The following is a 23,581-nucleotide window of genomic DNA, read 5'->3' as shown; positions in this document are numbered from 1 at the left end:
ACATCTGACGCCAGTCCAGCGGCTCCAGTTCATCGGAGCCGTCCTAGGGAAGGCTTTTCCTCCTGAGTAGAGAGTCTGCAACATCACCCAGATGGTGCAGTTTCGGAACCACGACACCCTTCCAGCGGCTTCCTTCCTCCGCCTATTGGGTCTCGTGGCCTCCTGTATTTTTCTAGTGCCAGAGGCCAGGCTGTGTATGCGATCCCTCCAATGGCTCCTGAGGGCCCAGTGGTCTCAGTACCTGGGAGCACTCACGGATCGCCTTTCGGTGTCCAGGCAGGTAGTCAGTGGACTCGGCTGGTGGAACACGCGCTGCAATCTGTTGGCGGGAGAACCCTTCTGGCTACCTTGGCTAGAGTGGTCACCGAGGCATCCCTGAAGGGTTGGGGCACCCACTGCGAGGAATTGCAGGTGAGCAGCCTCTGGTCTCCATCAGAAGCCAATCAACAGGTTGGAGTTGCAGGCCATCAGGTTTGCCCAGAGGGCCTTTGCACCGTCTCTCAGAGGGAAGCACGTCCTCGTCCTAACAAAACATACAGTGGCCATGCATTACCTCAAAAAGCAGAGTGGCGTGCACTCTCGCACACTGTGCACAGAGGCAATTGAGGTGTGGTTCTGGTTGAGAGAGAACCAGATCTCGGTCTCGGCAGTTCACCTGGCGGTGACAGAGAACACCTTGACGAATGCTCCGAGCAGCCAGAGCACAGTCTCACACGAGTGGGAAGTGTGCGTGTAAGTCCTAGACAAGGTCTTCACTCTCTGGGGTACCCCTGCAGTATGTCTGTTCGCGACAGAATCCAACAGGAAGTGTTTGAGGGGAAATGTGAACTGCCTTTAATGTTACTGAGGTTTCCATGCCCGACGACAGGTAATATTCAAACAGCAGGTGAGTCTGTGAAAGATACCAATGCTGGAGAACAGGAGCTACACGTAAGTTATATATTCCTTAGGTGGCATAACTGAGGCATTTGATGCTCCTCTTGGCATATGATGGTAACGCGGCAGTAGGGAGGCTGTACAATAGCTTGTGCATGGCAACTATTTGATCTGTCCAGGTGGGTAGCTCAGATGTAAAGTACTCATCTCTCAAATGCGGGCTGACTGTCCTTTGCATGTTCCAATCCAGCTGATGCACCAACCTATCTTTGCAGGTTGATACATTGGTTACCATAAACTGGTGGAATAACACCTGCTTTTACAGCACCTATAAGTGGGAGTAGTTCCTATATAAGAACTGTGATGGGTCAGGAGGAGCACTCGTGCTCTTGGGTATAGTGTTTTTATCGTCAACTTCAAAGAAAGGACTAGCTTTTCCCTAAAGCTAGAACTCCAAGTCCTACCCTATGAGAAATAAGTAAAAGAGTGCTCATCAAAATGTCTAAATATAAATGCAGTCCTCTGTCCGGAGTCTTATTATAACGCAATTTCTTTTCCTTCTTATCAAAAGGAAAGAAACTGACATATTTAGGGGAAGACTCCCCAATCCTGTGTATCTTTACCATATTCCCCTATTACGTTTACAGTTAGAGGCATACAGTTTGTGCTGTGCTGGAGTGTCGTCCTGGAATTCCAGTATCAACACAGGAGGGTCTGCCCCTACTCTGTTGGGGACTAGGGCAAGGCTAGATAAACATAACCTGAAGATTCCCAACAGGAAAGAACCAAAACTTAGTACCAGTGTTTAAATTCTTGTATGTGTCTTCTATGAGATTATCTTGCGTTTTATTGAATACATTTGAAGTTTATACACATTTTGGAGACTGTGCACAACAAGTGCTATGTTCTAATAACAAACAGAACCTTCACATGGACTTGTAATATGTGAAAAAATATTACTTTTTCTAGATTCCTCCACATACACAGCAATTTTAAACACTGGTAGTAAGTTTTGGTTCTTTCCTGTTGGTACTCTTCCTGTTATATTTGTCCTGCAACTCCAGCCAGATGTCTTTGCTTCTCTTCTGAAGCTAGGTTACTCGGTCTTCCTCCCTTTGGGGGAGACTTTCATCTTTCTCCAGCATGGGGTCTGGCAAGAATTCACATGCTCATGAATATTCCCTGTAGTCAGGCTGAGAATCCTTGACAAAAGAAAAAAGTTTCACTTTTGCTTTAATACTGTTTTTCTCCTCTAAACCAATGATTGTCCTTTGGGTCATACTGCCCCCATCCAATGACGGTCCTCCCCCTAAGCTCCACCCCTGGTAGCGAACGTCAGATTTTGACAGCACACTTCAGTCCTATTACTGCTCTCCGAGCAATGTTTAGCATATTTGGAGTTTTTGGAAGATTGTAGTAACATTTTTGTCTGACTTTTTGTCTAATCGTTTGCCCGCAGGTCGACTAACGGCAGCAGGGTCCCGCTGTCGGTGAAGATCGCTCTACATCGCAGATCTTTTGTCAAGTGTTGAAGGCCCAGGCTTGGGCCTACTTTGTGCCTTTGAACCATGACCAAGGAGAGGAGATGCCACTTCAAACATTGCGCAAAATGTGGTTTGAGGAACTTATACGTCGAATATCGACACAATAAATGTTTGCATTTCCTGTACCCGGACCATGATTAGGGGGGATGCGAGGTCTGCCGCAGATTTTCAAAAAAGTCGAAGGACCGCTACAGCAGGCTGGCAGCATGGCTCAAATCGCACAAGGCCTTTGGCTCTGCTTCAGGGCATGGTCATGCTTTCCCCAGGACCAGCCGGTCCCACGAGCGACCTCTCTCAGAAAAGAGGTCGATATTCTTTTAGGACACCCGGCTCTCTGGGTCCAAAAGAAGGCAAGACTACACGTTGTTGATCCCACTGAGTTTGCTGCGGGTGTGGGGCACAGCTCGGGAAGGGCAAGATTGCCATCACCAGCCACTTCTACAGCGAGCCTACCGGTAGAAGAAAGTCCTTAACTATGTCAAAACTCTGCATACCATCGGCGGACAAGGTGATGAAAGAGGGATCCAAAGGTGGGCCTTTGCTCCCCCCCCCTCAGTGACTCCATCAGCAGCTCAACCGGCCAAAGCAACTTGGTTATCAATCAACGGTCACAACCACGTTGACAAAGGCTCCTGCAACCATCCCGTCGACTACTTTGTCAACAGCCACTACTTCAACGTCAAAAGGGGTCTGGCCCCGATTGTGGTGTCCACAGTCACAGCTAGGGCCGCCCCGTTGGTGTCTCTGCCTCCAAGGCATTAAGCAGCTGCCGAGACTCCAGCGAAGACCCCTGGCAGTGATACACTAGCCACTCCTCCCCAGAAGTCTTCAGATAAGGGGAAGGATAAAGCTCTAACGGAAGGGTGCAGAACCACGGGCTGCCCCGGTGAAACTGGTGGAAATTTATAGAAACTCTGAGGGCAACAACAATCTGCCCAAAGGTTGTTATTCGGACCACGAAGGGGGTCGAGGACCCATAACGGTTGGTGGGTCACCACGTGGCGTGCCCGATCCTCCACCTCCCCAGAAAAAGTGCATCAATCTGCAGCGTCCACCTGTCATTCCTTCTGCTCCTCAGCCCAGGGACATGTCGTTGGACATTCTGACCACACTTCACAAGCTGGTTTCTAGAAATTCAGCAGAGACTGACGCCCACACTGAGCATGCTACACCCTAGGAGGCATCCAAGATTGCTTCCCGGAAGCCCTTCTTGGTGCAAGCGAAAGGCAAAGGACCCTGCTGGCCCAAGGCGCCAACCGACACCATCACCTCCACCTCAGGACTTTACCCTTACTGGCCGTGGATATGGCGCCTACGGCGACGGACACCGACGAGGCTGATGAATAAGTGCCGGCGGCCGGAAAGCCAGTGGGTGTAGATGATGCACAGCCTCTCCTCCAGATGGGGTCGGCACTTTTCATGCAACTATGTCCAGGGCCACAGAACCTATCCAAATGGTACTGGAGGAGATGAAAAAGGAAGGTTTCCCTTATCATCGTCCTGAGTCAGGACAGAAGACCATTGTGTCAGTCTCCTTGCTAGATGACCTCTGGGATGAGGACCTGGCCCAATTGAAGGATCCGAGCACTGCTCCACCCAAGCTGGACAGGCTTGAGAAGAAATAGAGTTCCTGCCTCGGCCCAGTGCCGAAGGTCCCAAACTTCATCTGACTCTGTGGTTTCAGCCACAGCCAGGAAACGCTCTGCAAACCCGTCCTCTTCTAATGTGCCTCCGGACCAAGAGGGGAAAAGGCTGGACGCTATGGGGAAAATAATCATCTACACGGCTGCCAGCCCATTAAGGCCGTTATCACCCTGGCCCTGCTGACCCGCTATGATGGGGAACTGTGGTATAAACTGGGCCCTACTCTTGGATTTCTTACTGGTTGATAAAAAAGTGGAGGCTCTGGCGCTGTTCCAGGAAGGAGAAGTGGCCTCGGACCACGCCATTACAGTGGCAGTGGACATTGCGGACACAGGTTTTCCGCAAATGGGCAACACAGTGTCTCTTCGGCAACAGGGATGGCTCAAAGCCACCAATTTGAGACCAGATTGTTCAGTCCAAAGTGTTAGAATGCCATTTGATGGTGAGAACCTCTTTGGCAAAAGAGTTGACGAATCCTTGCATGGAGACGGTGCGTTTGCTTGGTACCCTCAGCATTGTCGGTTGTCCTTTCGTTCCTCAAGAGGAAAGTCTGGCAGGTTTTACAAGGGATACAACACCCCTTATCGACAACCTTCTCGCACCACGTCGCAAGAGGCCTTCAGAGGTCGCTCACAGGTATATGACAGCGGAGAACAGCATCAGCGATGCCCGCAGGGAAGGGCCCCGGCACTAAAACAGACCTGAACCGGCCGTGCACTCAGGCCCCAACTTGTGTGCACCCCAATGGGAGGCCGGTAGGTGAGGTTAGTCAGCGTGTGGAAGACCATCTCCACCAACAGATGGGTGCTTTACGCTCTCGGTTAGGGGCACACCTTGGAGTTCCAACAAAGGTGTGCTTGTATTCCCCCTGTGGCTAGGTAAGAACAGCATGTGGCGCCACTACTACAGGTCATCCATGCCATGTTGAAAAAGGGGGTGATAGAGCCTGTTCCCCATCACATCCGGGGCTCCAGAGTGTACTCGAGATACTTTCTGGTCTGAAAGAAGACTGGCGGATGGAGGCCGGTCCTGGACCCGAGACGCCTCAACAAGTACTTAAAGTCCCAGAAGTTCAGGATGGTCAAATTGCAGCACGTGCTAGGCCAGTTAGAACAAAGCGACTTCCTGGCGTTGCTGGATCTAGAGGATGCCTACTTCCATCCCCATCCTACGGAAACACCAAAAACTCCTGTGGTTCGTGGTACATGGACGACACTATCAGTTCAAGGTGCTTCCCTTCGGCCTGAAGTCGGCCCCAAGGGTCTTTACAAAGTGCTTAGCTCCAGTGACAGCGCACCTTCGTATCAAGGGCATCCACATGTACCCTTATTTGGACGATTAGCTCGTCCGAACCCACTCCCATGCTTTGGCGAGCGAACACATGTCTAGGAGCGTCTGTCTAAGGAGCTGGGATTTTCCATAAAGTATCCAAAGTCCTGCTTGGAGCCATCGCAGAACGCTCTGTTTCTAGGCGCCCGACTCAACACTCTAACGTGTCTGCCGTCGCTCTCGGAAGAGAGGGTGGTAACTATCCTGGGAAAGGTACAGCACCTGTCGTCAGCGTGGTCGTCTAGGGTGCGAGCCGTCAAGTCGCTGCTGGGCAGGAGGTCCTCCTGAATCAACCTCGTCCGCCTTTGCAGACTGAAGATGAGACCTCACCAGGAGTTTCTGGATGTGATGTGGCTGCAGGTCTCAGGATCCTGTATGTACAAGATCACCCTCAACGGGGGAATTCTGACGGGCAATAAAGTGGTGGGCCTGCACCTCTCAAAGTCCCGCTGTACCAGGAGACCATTACCACAGATGTTTCCCTGGAAGTTTGGGGAGTCCACACTGGACAGTTGCATGCCAGATGCCTCTGGCTACCAAGAGAAAAGGCTCTTCACATCAACGTCCTGGAGCTTCGGGCTGTATTCTGGACCCTCAAGTCCTTCCTGCCGTGGATGAAAGACAAAGTGTTGAGGATCTTCACAGACAACACTACCATTTTCTACATCCAGAGGCGGGGAGGGACGCGCTCTCCAGCTCTCTCCAAGGAGGCCCAGGAGCTGTGGCACTGGGCCATCCGTCTCGTCCCTGTCCTTTTGGTGAGCACCAAGTACACCATTGCGGACTCCCTCAGAAGGGAACTGCTTTCTTTCCACAAGACAAACTCCAAGTGTCAGTGGTTCGCCAGCAGTTCCCTGAACCGAGAAGCATGGGGGATGCTTTCTCGTTCCCGTGGGAGAGCCTCTTCCTTTACGCCTTTCCTCCGTTCCCACTCCTGCTACGAGTGGTCCGCACACTCAGATGGTGTTGCTGCAGGATGTTTCTTGTCACACCGGCATAGCCACAACAGATATGGTATCGGGACGTGCTACGTCTCTCGATGGCGCAATCCATCAGGCTGTCTCTACTTCCCGATCTTCTTGCCAGAAAAGGAGGGGGAATTCTACACCACAACCCAGTGTCGCTGAATCTCAGGGCTCGAATCCTGTGGCCCTAGAATTTGGACATTATTCGTTGCAAACGGAATGTAAGGACATCCTGGCCAAAACCAGAGCCTGGTCTACATTGAAGTGCCACAGCCATAAATGGAAGCGATTTTCCATATGGTGCCGGGTGCAGAAGATAACTCCCCTGCATGTCACAACCCCCGCAGCTCGCACCGTACCTGCTTTATTTGGCTAAGGCTGGACTGGCTCATGCCGCTATCAAGGTGTACTTGGCCGCCATATCCAGTTACACCAGTACAATGGCTAGGCCTTCCCTGTGGTCTCTCAGACTCGTCAAGGAGTACATCGGGGGCCTCTTTAGAACTTTTCCACCCGTGAAGGCTCCAGCCCCAGCTTGGGAACTCAATGTGGTATTGACCTCTGATGTTCATTGTCTTCATCCCAAATCTGTCGTCGCCAGTGGACAGGGCCTTGCCTTGTTGGACGTTGCTCGTGCCTTGAAGTTCTACGTGGCACGCACAAATACTTTTTGGAATACTTCTCAATTGTTTGTCAATTTTGGACGTGTGAATCATGGGAAGGCCTTGTTGAAGGCCTTGATCTCCAGGTGGCTCTCCGGGTGCATCATGTACTGTCATCGACTGGCTAGCAGGCCTCTTCCGGGCTGGCCAAGAGCCCACTCCAACAGAGCCATCGCAACAACAACAGTGTTTCTCTCTGGTGTGCCCCTGCTCGACATCTGTAGGGCTGCTACGTGGAGGTCCATGCACACCTTCACATGGTTCTACTGCATCAACAGGGTTTCCAGGGAGAATTCCTAATCGGCCAAGTGGTGCTACACAACCTGTTGATTTGAGGCAAGTGTTTATTGCTTCTGTTGAGCCTTGCCACACTCCGTGGTTGTGTATATTTACTGCTGTGTAAATCGTTATTCAGGAGCATGTGAATCCATGCCAGACTCCATGCTGGAGAAGGTTAAAGTTACTTACCTGTAACTCTTGTACTCTAACGTCCCGTCCCCTTTCCTCCATACTTACATACAGGGACGGGAGACCAGACCTTTTTCACCAGAAAAAAACCTTCTTCCCCTTTAAATTTAGAGACGCGCGGGGGAGGCGGCAGCACAGGGAGCATGCGCTTGGCTGACTCTGCCCACCGGCGCCACTCCCCAGTCCCCTTTTCCGCAACAACGGGAACAAGACGATTTCACCAGCACTCTTCCCCGGATACTACTTCTATCTTTTTGTCTTCTTTTTGTCAATCAGGTACTTGGCTCTCCAACGCCACGCTCCTCCCCGGAGCATGTTGACTTCCGCGGGCTTCAGCAGGTGTCCAACCTGTGAGGGGCTCTTCCCTACATCCGATCCACACTCTCTTTGCCTCCGCTGCCTTGGTCCCAATCATGGCTGGAAAGGTTGTAACGCGTGTGACGCACTTACTCCACGCGCATTGAAGAACAGGCTAGTTCGGTGGAGGGAGCTCTTCGAAAGGTCGCCTTCAGAGGACCTAAAGGACTTTGTAAAGCATCGATCAAGGCCCAAGAGAGGGCCGGTGTTTTCCATCGCACCCTGTAAGGGCGAGTCCTTCCCAAGGAAACGCCTGAGCAGGAGGAACCTTTCTGGTTCTCGCACAAGCACATATACCGAGGCTAGTCCAGCGACCGGCCTTTGGGCCGAGGGGTCATCGGATCCTTCCGGGTTCAGTGCTGAGGGACCCCAAGGTTCTTTTACCCGGTGTACTCCCGAGGGGCAACACCCTAGTACCAGCCTAAGGTCTGAGGGGGCGCCTGCACGCAGCACTACCAGCGACACTGCCGAGGGCAACACACCTTCCAGGCCCAGGCCTGAGGTGCAATGTAGGTCTCATGCCGCCAAGAGTCTTGGAGGAGGCTGGGCCCAGTGAGCCAAGCACCACTACTTCGGCACGTGGCACACAGCTCGACAAGATGGCCGCTCGTCCAATGTCGCTCCTTGGAATGGAGCAGGTGGGACTGGTAGTTTATTCATCAGCAGCGCAGGGCAGGTTCCCCCTGCAACCGAGACAGAGTGCGCTCCAGCCCCAGTAGCCACCTGCCACTCCGTCAGTATCACCTGCCACCTCTTCAGCCTCCGAAGACAGGTTCAGTCATTCCTCCTGTGCAGCCCCTGCCAGCTCCTTCGATTCCGTCTCCTCTACCTCCCACAGTACAGGCGGTTCTGAACCAGCCTCCGCAGCAGCCACCGGCTCTGGTTCCCACACTGCAGCCCACGGTGCCCAGTACTCCTCCTCCCGTTCTGTGCCAACCGGACACCCTGGTGGACACAGACGAGGAGGAGGACCCCGACATGCGGTCATCAGCCAAGGCCTTCCACGAATGACTTGCAGGTTTGGCAGAATATTTGGGGCTTCCTCAACCTGAGGTAGAACAACCGGAGGAAGGGGTTCTGGCAGAAGTCTACACTCAGCAACCTGCTGCTAGAACGGGGATCCCGATGCAGAAGGATGTTGTTGCCTTGGCCAAGAAGTAGTGGCTCAAGCCACACTCTGCCCTGCCTGTCAATCGATGCCTCAATGCCAAGTGTAGGCAAATGAAGAGGGATCCATTCTTGCTGACTGCACACCCTCAACCGCACTCTTCGGTGACAGCTGCGGCGTCACTCTACTCCAAGCCCCAGTCGTCCATGGCCACCTAGTTCTCTGCGCTGCTAGGCTAGGAGGAGAAGATCTTCGAGGCGTACGGAAAGAAGCTCTACTCCAACGCATCTCTACACCTGTGTCAATACAACGCGGATGCCATGCTGGCAGCCATTAATCAAAGACTTTGGCGGGAGATAGCTGACTTCCTTCCCGAGCTTCCGGTGCAGAGCCAAGCACGCTTCAAGGCAGGGCTGGCAGAGACCAAACTGGTGGCGCAGGACATCATTGACTCCACCGTGGCCCACCGGGCCATATGCATCGCCACAGCCATGAGAAGGACTGCCTTGCTTCGGGCTACTAAGTTTAACCCAGACGCGCATATTGGACCTTCCATTCAAGGGTAGTGACCTCTTTCACTCCACCACCGATGTGGGCTTCTATTCCAGGATTTTCGCCATACAAAAGAAGAACCAGGCTGTTGGACCTCTTCACCCTCAACCTCTCCCTCTTCAAAAAGTCAAGATGGTTACGCCAGCACTCATTGCGGAGACACTGGACAAGGGAGACAGGATGTGCTTGCTGGATCTGAAGGACGCTTATCTACACGTCCCGATTTGGCAGCTGCATCGCTCCTTTCTGCGCTTCAGGATTATGGGCTGCCTTTTTCAATACAAGGTGCTACCCTTTGGCCTCAGCTCAGCCACCAGGGTATTTACCAGGCTCATGAATGCAGTGCCAGCCCCCCTCAGGGCCACCACATCTACCCATACCTGGACTGGCTCGTCAGGGCAGGATCCCCGAGGCGGTTCTCCACACTTCCTCTGCACTTATGACCACACTTCACGACCTAGGGTTTACAATGAACCTCAAGAAGTCTCATCTGCAGCCTACGCAGAGCCTTACCTTCCTGGGCCTCATCTGGGACATGAGCTCCGAGAGAGTCTTCCCTTCGGAGGACAGGATCACGGTCATCAAGAAGGGTGCTACTCACTCCCTTATCCGAGCAGTGACCTCGGCCTGATGGTACCAACACTTATTGGGGATCATGGCAGCGGTCCTACTGGCCGTACCCCACAGGAGACTCAAAATGAGGAGACTACAGCTACACTTCGAAGCCTCATGGAATCGGGAGAAGGGCTTCCCAGCGGAGCTGGTCAGCATTCCTCTTTCTGTCCACCCGGACCTCACATGTTCCATGGACTGCAACCTGCGCAGGGGCAAGCCCTTCCGGCAGCCCGCCCCACAGGTCACCATCACTACCGACTCCTCCCTGGAAGGCTGGGGGGCCACTCTGGATAACCAGCATCCATTAAGTCTGAACCCGGCAGGAGCAGGAGTCTCATCAATTGGCTGGAGCTGAAATCCATCTGGCCAGCTCTCAAAGCTTGCGCCTGCTTATTGTGGACAAGATTGTCCTCCTACAGACCGACAACTCAACCAGCATGTACTATGTCAACAAGCAGCGGGGTGCCAGGTCCCCTTCACTATGCAGACTAGCCATAAGCATGTGGGAATGGGCCTTGGAGAACAATATCTACCTCAGGGCTGTCCAGCTTCTGGGGGAGTCCAAACTGGAGGCGGACAGGCTCAGCAGACTGGGAGCAGACAATTACGAGTGGCAATTGAACGATCAGGTGCTGCTGGTGATCTTCAACAAATGGGGGCATCCTCAAGTGGATCTCTTTGCCTCCTGGGACAACAAGAATTGTCAGCAGTTCGCATCTTGGCATGGCCCCGGCTCCCTGGGTGGCAAATTCCAGATACAGTGGAACGGCATGACAGGGTATGCAGTCCCTTCCACACCCCTGGTCCACAGGGTTATCTGCAAGATAAAAGAATCTTGTCACCTCAGCATCAATCTGATAGCTCCATGGTAGCCGGCGAGACCGTGGTCTCCAAGCTTATCGAACAGGCCACCCATTCACCTGCCGATGCGCCCAGCACATCATCTGGCGCAGCAGGGGGGCAGGGTCATACACCCCGCTCCACACAAATTAGACCTTGCAGCGTGGTTCCTGAGCAAGTCACGCTGATGCACCTGACCCTGCCATAGGCTAACCTAGAAATCATTCAGGGCGGTAGGAGCAAAGCTACTAGGACCCAGTACAAGAGTAAATGGACTAGGTTCTGTCATTGGGCAGACTCTAAAGAGATCGACCCCCTTACGTGCACTTTGGATGATGTCCTCTCGTTTTCGGCACACCTTACTCACTCAGGCGTGCAGGTGGACACATGCCACACCGATCTGGCAGCCAAAGGGGCCTACAGAAATTCGGAGGAAGAGGTGTTCTCTTCTTCCAACCCGGTGGTCAAGTGACATTTGGTGGTCCTCGCCAGGCTCTAACCGCCCATCAAAAAACCACATCCTGTGTGGGACCTCAATGTTGTGTTGGGCACCTTGGTGCGCAAACCGTTCGCACCAATGGCGTCCGTGGACATCAGGCTGGTCACCATTAAGACAGCTCTGTTGGTGGGCCTCACCTCGGCTTGCAGGGTCAGCGGGATCCAGGCACTAGTGGCGTCGGAACCCTATACTGCCTTTCACAAGGATAAGGTGGTCCTGAGAACACACCCCGCGTTCCTACCCAAGGTAGCCACCGCTTTCCATCTAAACGAGGAGATAGTCTTACCTACATTCTTCGCCGACCTGAAGGACGAGTGTTAGGCAGAAACCTGTGCCGTTCCCTTAGGGACCACTGCAAAAGATTTAGGACTACAGGTGGTTGGCAGTAAACCCAATTGGTAGCAGTCTGTACCACCCAGAATTTACCTGGTAGCTGTGGCTGAGCAGTCAGACTTCTCTCAAGATGAGTTAGGCAGTATATAGAGTATACACAATAGGTACATAGACACAGTAGCACAAGCAAACACTGACCAGCACTTTGGTGTAAAGGTATATAATTATTTAAAGACACACTTGTAAATACACTAGCACAAAAAGAGGTAAGTAAATTCAACACACAGTCATTATTATATATATACAACCCTAATTACTTATTAGACAAGTCTTAGTGAGAAACACCACTTATTTTCAGACCGAGGTGAGCGCTTAACATAAGATGGCACTCTAAGTTATAGAAAAAGGGAGGGAAAAGGCAACGTTATGGAAGCACACAATTTCAATACCTTTCAAAGAACCACAGTGAGGCAGGTTAGGCAAAGGCTACTGGAGAGCAAGGAAGTTCAAATGCCAGGCCCACTCTTAGAGAGAGCAAGCGAAATGTGTCCAGGATCACACAGTGGGGTTATGCCCAAAGAGTCTTTGTAGATAGTTCATAAAAGATTTAAATCAAGTTAGGAAAAGTTAGTTAACAGGCCCCAGGCTAACCCAGGTTAGAAAGTCGAGGATTTACTGTCACCCCGAACGATCTGTCGCAAGGGAAGCCAGGCGGGACACAGTACCTGAAAATGGGAAGAACGCTCCAGCGGGGGCAGTTGTTCCTGGCAGCGGGTGCAAGTCGGTGTTTCGTCCAGAGGAAGAGGGGGTCCCGACGTGGAAGAAAGCTGAAGGTCGTTGCACTGCCAGGGAAGAAACCAGCCGCAGAGTTTCCCGGTTACAAGGTACTACCCTTTTCTTCGCGGTAGTGGTAAACCGTGGTATTCCGATTGCCGGGGTGCTTGGCACGGGCAAGGCGGCCACGAGATGGTCCAGGAAGACGAAAAGACAGGCAAACTGGTTATCCCCACCAGTCAAAGGAAGAAGACTCTCCGGGCTGGAGATCTCCTCTGTCATCGGGAAAAGAGGTGAGACGATTCAGCAGGGCTCCACCGGTGGTGTCGTCCTTGCAGGTCGGCTCGGCTTCTCCCTCCTCGAATTCTTGAGGTCCTGTGGCGACGTCTGAAGTTCCAGTCCCCAAAGCCCTGCTTTTATGAAGAAAACCCCCATTCATTCACCCGAGCTGTCACTCAAACATGCTAAGTGGTGAGCCGGGCGGCTCACCACTTGGGCCAATCACACAAGAGTGTGACTTGAGTTGCCGAGGCAACTCAGTCCAGGGTGCCTAAACCCCCTCCCACACCCCCTGTTGTACCCAGACAGAGTGGCACCACTTTTGGAGGCTTCTGTGGAGAAGCCCGCCAAAAAGTGGAACAAAGGGCTCGACTTGGGTTGGAGTCACAGAAGCGAACACAAATGCCATTTTGGAACCAAGTTTCGGCAAAAAATACCAACCAGTGAATTTATATTAATTTAATAAACCTGCGGTATGTTCGAGGCTATGTTAAAAAGTGGTAGCCTCGAACAATGGGAAAATCCCATAGGAATATATTCACGGTCGAATATAAAAAGTGGTATCCACTGCCACCAGCCAAAACTCAGTCGGGGGGGGGGGGGGGACTGGACAGTGCCCCCTCGAACAACAGACCCCAGGGCAATTGAATTGCCCCGACCAGTACGTCCACAGTATGATGGTTTGTACTGGTTCTGTTCACAATTAGAGACTAGTAAAGCCAATGGTGACTTTACATGCCCTGGGAGACAGTAGTCAGTCCCAGGATATGGAGTCTGTTTGGTGGTCGCGACGACACCCCTGAGTTACTGCACGGAGGGTGCTGTGTAACCCACATATCAAAAACACATGAAGCCCTATGGGGTAAAGGACCCCATAGCCCATAAAACACATACAAACTCAAAGGAACACCTCAAATCATGTCTAAGAGTAGGAGAAAAAGAGTCTCACTCTTAGCAGTAGAAAAAAATAGACCCCAAAAATCCAGCAAAGCTGCTGGGGGACTCACTAGGTTTGGGAAATTAGCCTTTACAGAGAATTCTCCCTAACAACGAGGCTCAGAGGGTCTTGCACTGTTTGGATGTCAGGCGCACTCTGCAATTCTATCTGGACAGGACCAAGGACTTCCACAAGTCAGGTGCCCTGTTTGTCACCTTCGGTGGGGTGGGGGGGTCAAGGCCCGGTTATCAGGCTTCCAAGGCCTCTATAGCAAGGTGGGTGGTCTCGGCCATCAAGGAGGCCTATGAGGAGCAGCACAAGCCACTTCCAGCTAACATGCACGCCCACGCGGTCAGAGCCAAGGCCACGGCCATTGCAAACCAACGGCAGGTCTCGTGGCAAGTCGTCAGCAGGGCGGCCACCTGGGCCACCCCTTTGGCTTTCTGTAAGCACTACTGTTTGGACGCCGGCTCTAAGCCAGATGCAGCTTACAGACAGGCTGTTCTAAAGAATCTGTTTTCTTAAGGAGGGTCTCCTCTCCACCCTCGGGCTACATTCTGTTGTAATCGCCCATACAGTATGGAGGAAAGGGGACGGGACGTAAGAGTAATTAATAATTACTCACCGTAGTGACTAACGTACTCTTAGTCCATAGTTCCCTTTCCTCCATACGTCTCACCATCCTCCGCCCCCCCCGTGGCCCCCCTAATAATACTGGTATCATTAGGCAATGTTAAATATTGTCGACGCTTCAATAGGGACTGAGGAGTGGTGCCGGTGGATGGAGTCAGGCGAGCGCATGCTCCCTAGGCTGTGCGCCTCAAAATTTAAATGGTAAGGTTTTTTCTGGTGAAAAGGGTTCTGTCTCCCGTCCCTGGCGAGGAACGCCCATACAGTATGGAGGAAAGGGGACTGTGGACTAAGAGTATGTTAGTCACTACGGTGAGTAACTATTAATTTCTCCAGTATTGGTCTGGGATGGATTCACATGCGAACCCTGCCTCCTTCCCCTGTGTGGCTCTTCTTGGTTCCTACTGGCTCTTTATGTGCTAACCAAATCTGAAGATGGCCGCCCACCAGGGGTGGAGCTTAGGGAGAGAACTGTTATTGGACGGTAGCAGTATGACCCGGAGGACAGTGATTGGTTTCGAGGAGAAAGACAGTTTTAAAGATGAAGTGAAACAGTTTTTTATTTTACCGAGGATTCCCAGCCTGAAAGGGAATATTCATGAGCATGTGAATCCATGTCAGACTAATGCTAGAGAACACGAGTTATAGGTAAGTTATTTGACCTTCTTGCTCCCTAAGCTGGGGTCTTCTGTTTTTTCCCTTGTCTGAGGCTTTGCTCCTTCACACTCTCCACTCAGTTTCTTATTACCTTTCCCCACTTTGGGGCTCTCCTTTTCCTCACTCACCACTCTAGTGTTTCGTTTCGCTCTTCCCTGCTTCAGGGTTTGCCTCTTTCTCTTCCCCATTTCTGGGACTTCTTTGTTCTCTCCTCACACTGGGCTTCTCTCACATGCTCGTCTTGGCGCCCGCCTCCCATTACACTAGTGACACTGCATACCTACATTTGTTGAGCGTTGCTCCTCGGAAGGGGTGTGGAGTCTGCCGGGCTTCCTCTCAGAAAGGAGCTGCTTTCACGAATCGTCAACTGGACTCTTATCAGCAAACTGTGACTCCTTGCCCCCACTTACTCAGGACAGGGATCGGTAGTCTGTTTTGCTGCAGGGCTTGGCCTCGGCTCTCCGAGGTACTTTGTTCTTGTGGTTGCTCTGGAGTGTTCTGGCTGCTCATCCACTGGGATACCACGTCTGGTTCTTTTTCTCTCGTCTTTATCTCCTTCTCGTTCTTTGTATTGCTCTCTTTCCTCTCTTTTTCTCTTTCTCTCTACCCCTCTCTCTCTCTGCCTCTCTCTTTCTCTCCGTCTCTCTCTCTCTTTCTCTGTCTCTCTCCGTCTCTCTCTCTCTCTGCCTCTCTGCCTCTCTCTCTCTCTCTGCCCCTCTCTCTCTCTCTCTCTCTGTCTCTATCTCTCTCTCTGTCTCCCTCTCTGCCTCTCTCTCTCTGCCTCTTACTCTCCTGCTGGCTACGCCTCTTCAGGGCCTGTTAGCTTAGTTGAACTCTGCAGTCTTTGCATAGACTCTCCTGATTTGGTTCTTTGAATGATGCTCCTCTGGGGAGTTGGTTCACTCTCCACTCTCTTCCAGGGAGATTGGGTAAAACATGGGTCAGAAGCAGAGTCAGCCATTATTAAAGGGGTTATAGCTTTATCATACACCATAGCCCCTAAGTGCCCCTGAAAGGTGTTAGTGTCTAGGGGAAGGGATTGTGACATATACGCCTCTCTGGCTTCTTCCTAATCCCTAAGGGGACCTATAAGCACACTGGCTCCCTATCGGAGAAAGAATTTTCAAGACACTATCCATCACACAGTAATGCATATCTAATACTGCCCCGGATTAGATATCGCAAACAATCACCAAACCATCATCTTCTAGACCAGTGACGTCCTTCCGCGCCCACCGTCTCGCCCCTCCTACCTTTAAAAAATCTAGAGGATGGGGATCGAGCGTCCCTGCATTTGCAGCAAAGCACTGGAATGCCCTTCCTCCCCCCTCTCAGAGCAGAACAATCCTACTGGTCTTTCCGCCGAGCTTTTGAAAACCCTGCACTTCACCCAAAACTTCATGACACTGAAATACTCTGCACTCTACATTGATGAACCCTGCTTAAAGCTATTATATGTGTAACTGGTTATCTGAACTGCGCTCTGATGCCCCTGGGCTTGGGCGCTTTACAAATGTAAAAATAAATAATTGTATCTACTGGGCATGTGATGCTGTGCATTGCATTCAGTCACTAAATGAGGCATGTGAGACATTAAGTAGCATTGATGGCATTACTGGGCAGTTGAGGCAGTGCTTGCATATGGTAGCAGCAACTAGACATGTGATGATGAGCCTTTAAAATTGAACTCTTCACTGGGTGCCAACACAAAAGTAATAATCAATTCTGTAGCCAAACCATATGGTTTATTTATGCTTATATTTATATTTGTAATACTTCTTTCTGCTCCCACTTACCACCTGTGACTGTGGCAGACTGACCATTCTACCTTGACAATGAAGTAGAGGTTGATGTTAAATGACATTTTGAAAGTTCAGCAGAGAATTTCTGCACACATCAAACAGCTCAGTTAGAGGATTGATTGCTGCAGTGTCTGGCTTTGCAGCAGAGTCAAGGCTGAGATATCCTTGTTTTATAAAGTTATTTTTGGGGCAGTGGGTTCATTTTGAGATTTGTTTTGGATTTTTGCATTGTCCTCATTTATAAGTTTTAGAATGTAAGTAAAATGTTCAAAACCGTATGCTCACGTAGCAGGGGGATACATAAAAGGAGAAATAGCAAGTCTTATTTGAAAGTAATAATATTTGTAAACCGATTTTAAACACATAAATGTCCATATAGAAGATGAAAAGTAATTTAATACATTAATAAAAGCACAATTAGATACCATTGAAATAGGCAAGTTTATACAAAGTATACAAATTTGATTCAAAATGTGATTAGACAGATTATCACCACATCAGAAAATTCATAACGATTTATGTAATAATTTACCACTTTAACTGTTTTATTGAAAATGAATCGAAATGCCTTCTCTGAGAAGATATGTGCCTGTTGGCTATTTTTGTTGCTGCAACAGGCTAAAGCAGACACTGATCCTCTGGTATATGTGACCACATTCTCAACAAAGCTACAAAATCAAAAATCATTAAAAGAAATTGGCAAATGCTCAAAATGGACCCTGTATTAGCTCAACGGTTTGCAACTGAACCAACGTTTGCATACAGAAAAAGTAAATCCATCAGATATTTCTTAGTCAAAACAGACTATCAACCACTGTCTATGGGAGTGAATCCTCACAAAAGTACTTTACCTTGTAATAACTGCCAACATTGTCACAATATTATTAGAGGTTCTAGCATCAATCATCCTTACACAGGTAAACCAATTTCATTGAATCACACCAGCACATGTGACACAAGCAATGTCATTTATGGGATTAAATGTCCATGCAGCATTTTTTATGTCGGTCTTACAACCAGAAAAGCAAAGCTGAGGTGGACTGAACACAAATCTAACCCCCGATTGTGTTCCGTCCACTCTCCAGTTGCTCAACACTTTAAATTGTTTACCCATACCATAGCTCAAATTAAACTTTTGATTCTTGATCAAATCAAATGCCCAAAGAGGGGAGGCAATATTCATTTGCTGCTTCAAAAAGAGATAGAGTGGATTGACAGACTGGATTCTCTTGAGCCAAAAGGCATGAATAATGAGTTTGATTTAAGATACTACATTTGAACCATGTTAATTTTCGGTTTCTCTCACTTCCATTGTTTAATTTTTAATTTTCAATTCTGGTCTTCAATCAATTCTCATTGTATATATTGAGCCCGATTCAGTTGAGGCATGTGTGTACTTGTATTAAGTATACATTTGTTATTTACTGTGTTATTGGACATATCCAAATGAACAACTATTGTATTAATGGCAACACTTTGTCACTTCCTGTTCAATTCCGTTACATTAGCTTACCACCTGGTTTATTCTCCCGAAGTCATGTGTCTTCTACTTCCAATTCGCAATAGCATGGATATTGCCATCTGATCCATCACTACATAATCTGGTTCACTTTCCCAAATCATATTGTTATCCACTTCCACTGCGTGATTACCGGGTCATTACCATCTGTTCCAATTTAGTCGATTCTGTTAACTAAGCTAGTTTCTTTTTCTATTGCGCTAGCCATAATCTATAGATAGTGGAGGACTCTTACAGTGAAATTCGGTCCGCTGACCACTTAGATGCACGGTCTTATTGTTCCGTCTCAAGATTGTTGTTCTTGACATATGCTTACCTTTCCACATCTCCAGAAGAGTTTGGATTCACTTCCTTAGACACATTTTTCCATTCATTTGAGTGGTTGTGACAGCGTCGAGACGCTCGCGTGTGTCTGTCACGTGAAGATTCCATCGTGTTTTTTCAACACAATTTTTGTAATTTTGCTATCACTTACCTATCAGTGAATTAACACCTTCGGGTTATTTACATTAGATAACCCGCTGTCATTAGTTTCACTTACGCATCATTTGGGATGTGACTATACGTACGATATTCAGACGTCACGAGGGACCTTCTAATCACATGATCATTTCACGATCACGTGACTCATTACTGGAGTAGATTTAAATGCGATGCGGGACGGAAGGCTGTTACAGCAGCCGTACTTCCATTCCCGTATCGCATGCTAGACGTACGGCAGACAGGTAGGTCCAGCTTACTGGTTCACGGGTCCTTTGGGCCTGTTTGGATTGCACCATAGTGCATTTTTACTTACGGGTTAGTTAAGAATATTTGCTCACGGTGAGCTGTTGTTTTGTTTCTGCTCTTACTCTTAGGTCTAGTTTAATCCTGTCTACCTCTGCTGGAGAATAGGAATAGTGGTTGCCATTCAGGGCACATGCAATTGGGGATAATATTCAAGATCTATTAGTCTGGCAGAACTCTTTTTTGCCCGTTTTGAGTGCTGAGGCCGAAGACCGACCTCTTTGAAAGGTTAGTCCAACTAATTACTTTCTTTGTTGCCATTGATAACACGTAGTTGTTCATTTGGACCATGTTTACTAGAATAGTGTCATTATATTTTTATTGTATTTCTTGTAGAAACTGAAGAAACGCAATCAACATTCACACATGAAGAAGGGGTAGATACCCCAAAACGCGTAGTGTACTAATGTGATTGTATGAGAATACTGCATGCATTTTGATACAAATTACAGAGATTTTCTCTGTTTAATTTAGGAGTTTAATTCAGTTTTTTGTTTTGTGAATGTATTCTTTAATAAGATTCCATTCTGATCCTACCTTCCAGCACATTCACCAATGTGCTTAAACATTTGTTGACACTATTGAATGATGCATTTCATTGTACCAGTTTTATTTATCCTTGTTTTCAATTATGTGATTATACATTGTTTGTGAAATTAATACACTTCTTGTGAATACAAATACATTGTGTATTGTTTTATCTGGACTTTTCAATCTGCAGAATTTTTTTGTTGTATTAATGTAAAAGAGTGGGAAGGGATTTCGTCCCGATTTGAGTGACCAGGTTTGCGCCTCAGTGTCCTTCTGAGGCTACAAGTTTGTTGGTACTTTTGTTGGCTGTCCACATCAAATTCCTTTCTGCAACCCCACTCCCAACTAGCTCCATATTCAATTTCTTTTTGGGGATTTTGGTCTGCTTTAGAGCAGCGTCTGATGGTATTGTTTGTTTTACCTCACTACAATCTGAAGAATTTGCATATTTATAAAGCTGGAATTGGTCTGCAGAGATTGTTTATTGTCCCTTTAGATATCTTAGAAGGGACCTACACATCATATTTAATGTTACCTGTCTTTGTAAATGTGTTTTCTTACCCAACAATGTGCAAGTGTAATCTGAAAGGCTCTTGATCGAGAAGTTTTTTAATGTTCTTTTTTAACTTACTATGTTTTTCTGTACTAGGTTTTACAAGGAGCCTTCACTCGCTGTGTATCTGTTTTGACGGCCTCAAGTAAACCGGATGATATGTGTGTTCAGGTAATTTAGAAATTCTTGTAAAATATTCTAAATGTACGAAGGTGCGCAAACAGGTTCTAGATTCTGAACTGTTTCAGTTCAATCACAATTTACAAAATGAAGATTCAAATACTGTGCTTTTAATATAGGTGTGTGGACACATATGCAGATGCTACAGCGTTGCCGCTCAATTTGAGGAGTGCAGAGAAAAGATCACTGAAATGCCCAATATTATTAAAGACCTCTGCAGAGTTCTATATTACGGAAAGGTAAGGCTAGTCATTGCAATGTTTTTAAAACCAACCTTTTGTGATATTGTACTGTGGATTTCATTTTGTGTGGACCGACAATATCACATTCATTCTCTAGTAGGATTTTCACCCATACTAATCATTTAATCTTTGGCTATATCAAATATGTAGGAAGTGAACAACTATTATTTAGGCAGTAATTACTTCACTGGTGGGGCTGTATTGGTTAGTAATGGCCCGCCTCCCAATGTACTGAGGGCATCTGGGTGTCGCTATCTCGGGACAGCTCAGCAGGCAAGGCATTCTTTCTTTATATTGGCTGCTGGGGTACCGTTTGGGTGTTATTTAATTTGTACAAAAAATAAATGGATCTGGTGGAGAGCATGATTGTTTTTCCCGCCCCAAAATATATACAGTTAAGATGGTCGCAATGGAAATGGTAAAGGCAATTTGTAGAGGCGTATATTTTTTACTTTAGACTGGAGCATACAGGAGCAGGCACCGAAAAGCTGATCTATGGGATGTGTGGGGTATGTGAACAGTATAATGTTTGGATGGGGACTGGTGTGAGGCGGGGGGGCATAAAGAAGGATGTGGTGAGATGGTGCAGGGTGAGGTAGTGAGGGTGAGCATGAAATACAGGATGCAAAAGTAAGAAACAGCTAGCTCAGAGTATACCTTTACCAGAGAATTTAGACCATGATTCCAGCAAATACTGCTCCACCCCACCCCCCACCACCCTGGTGAATTCAACTTTTTACAAAAGAATTTAAGTATGTTTCTGGGAAAGATTTAACTCCTCAGGTTTGAGCCTCTGAAGGCAGTGCCCAAGAACAATTTAATGAGCTAGGATGAACTCTAGAAGGATTTTACTTGTACCACTGCATGATGGTCAAGCCTTTTGAGAGTGGGATCTGACTTGGGGACCTAACAAGGAAAATCTGTGGCTTAGTGCATATGTTCTCCTTTCAATCTAGAGGTATAATTCTGTGTTTGACTTTAAGTGGAGGGGCTGTAGACCTTGCTTTTGGAAAAGACATGAGTTCCAAACCTGCTGTCCCCAAGCTAAGCATCACTGATGATGCCCAATATGACTAACAGGTCTGGGGTTGCTTGTGGTTTTGTGCAGTATTGATGTGCAGCGTTCAAAATTGAGGGAAGCATGGAGCTATTTAGCTCCTGCTTGTAGCTTAGAAGTGCCTGGTTAGCTTGACAGCAACAGCTACCAGGATCTCCCTTAGGCGCACCAGGCCAATGGATGCGGAACAGACACTCTGAATATAACTGTGTGTATGGGGGACAATCTAGAAATAAACATAAGGACACATCTATACACCATTTAAAGCATAAGGGGTCATAAATAATGGGCACAATTAAAGGTTTTGCATCTTATGTGGAATTAACATTTACACTATGTACTAGATCCTTGTTCACCAGTGGTAGCTTCTGGTCCTGGGTTAATGCTGATTACCTAGTAGCTGCTTTTAGCTCCTGCTTACTCAATTTCGAGCCCTGGATGTGGCATATTAGTTTGGGCTGGACGGACCCCTTTTGGCGTGAGAGCAAGCCATCCTATAACTTTGAACAGAGAAAAAAACACTACAGTCTAACAAAACTCTATCAAGATAGGTGACTGAACAGCAAGGCTTAAACTCCAGAGAATGTGGGAGTGGCGTATTGGTTCAATGACACACAGAGAACTCCAATAATGCAAGTCAGATAGTAATTTATAAAAATGCAGTGCTTCTGATGCCTGTGAATCTGCTTAGAATCACATGCTGTGCTTATAGTCCTACATCTCATGGTAATCGCAGTGTGTTGCATCTTTTTTTGAACATCGAAAAGCGACATCGACCTGGGCATCACTGTAACACTATCCCTAATGTGACCTGTAGTGTACCCAAAATCCTTAATGCTTCAAGGTCCCACTGATAGTTTTTTTCCATCTAACTAGTTGGTTGCACATAATGCAGAACTTGTAAGATGTTCTTTGACAGTTCGATTGCCTTCGACTACTGAGCGGCTGCTCATTGCCTGCGTTACATCCTTGGCTGCTCTGTGACTGTTTACCACGTGGCTTTGGCCCTCCAGCCCAGCCTTTACAGTAGGGAGAGTGGGGTATTGTTGGTTTTGGCGCTTTGGTTGTGTAAGCCACCTAATTGCTAAAACATTGGTAGTGTAAATGTAAAAAAAAGGGAGTTCGGGAGCAGTGTTTGGTGTTGCCAAATCACTACCCAGGCCTTTACCCTCCTGCCCTCCGGCCTGCTGCTGTTTCCAGGGAGCTGTGCACACTACCGCAGTAGGAGCAAAATGACTGCACTTTAGTAGATGCCTGTTAGATTTTCATCTGTATGCACCAATACTTTTTGTTAGTTGAATTCCTGTCGGACTATGTTTAACTTCTGCAGCAGAGTGATCTCTGTTTGGTCTGCTTTGCCTCGGACCGCACTTTCATCCACACAATGGAGGAGCAGGCTAACGGAAGTTAAGACAGCTGACGCCACAGCAAGGATCCATGAGCTGCAAAACACCCTGTTATCTGCATAAAGTCCGGAGTGCTTAGGGTACAATAGGGTCAGACGTGGGGGATTGCAGATGGCAACGTGCCTCATACGGAGGCAAGAAACCACCACCCACAGTGTTGGCTTGTAAGTTTGGACACGAGAAGTCATTAAAAAAAAAATAGAGACCCGGAAGATGGGAAAAACATACACAGCAGCTTGGTGGATAGGGACGTGGACAGAAAAACAATGTAATTGCTGAGAAAACGGGGAAGATATGGTGCAAGGAAAAATGAAGAGGCAAGGAGTAAAGTGAGAAGCACAAAGACAGAAGGTGTGAAGAATTGGGTGAAGGGTAGGTACGAGATGGGAACTGGGAGCGATTTCGAGGAGAGACAGTGCGACGAACGCTGGGAGAC

The 23,581-nt window shown here is 48.4% G+C and overlaps 1 protein-coding gene across 3 annotated transcripts in view; it reads left to right on the top strand.

Annotated features, from left to right (window-relative positions):
- Positions 1-23,581, top strand: part of DNAJC13 (DnaJ heat shock protein family (Hsp40) member C13) — a 2,820,731-nt gene that overhangs the window by 2,047,966 nt on the left and 749,184 nt on the right. For all 3 annotated transcript variants that reach the window (XM_069648714.1, XM_069648713.1, XM_069648715.1), the window contains 2 exons: positions 20,357-20,431; positions 20,560-20,679. In XM_069648714.1, coding sequence (XP_069504815.1) covers positions 20,357-20,431; positions 20,560-20,679 — 195 coding nt within the window. The remainder of the gene's footprint in view (positions 1-20,356; positions 20,432-20,559; positions 20,680-23,581) is intronic.

This window comes from Ambystoma mexicanum, chromosome 2q, assembly GCF_040938575.1.
Source record: "Ambystoma mexicanum isolate Mex_15411 chromosome 2q, UKY_AmexF1_1, whole genome shotgun sequence".
Lineage (NCBI taxonomy): Eukaryota > Metazoa > Chordata > Amphibia > Caudata > Ambystomatidae > Ambystoma > Ambystoma mexicanum.
This window is presented reverse-complemented; position numbering and strand designations above follow the sequence as displayed.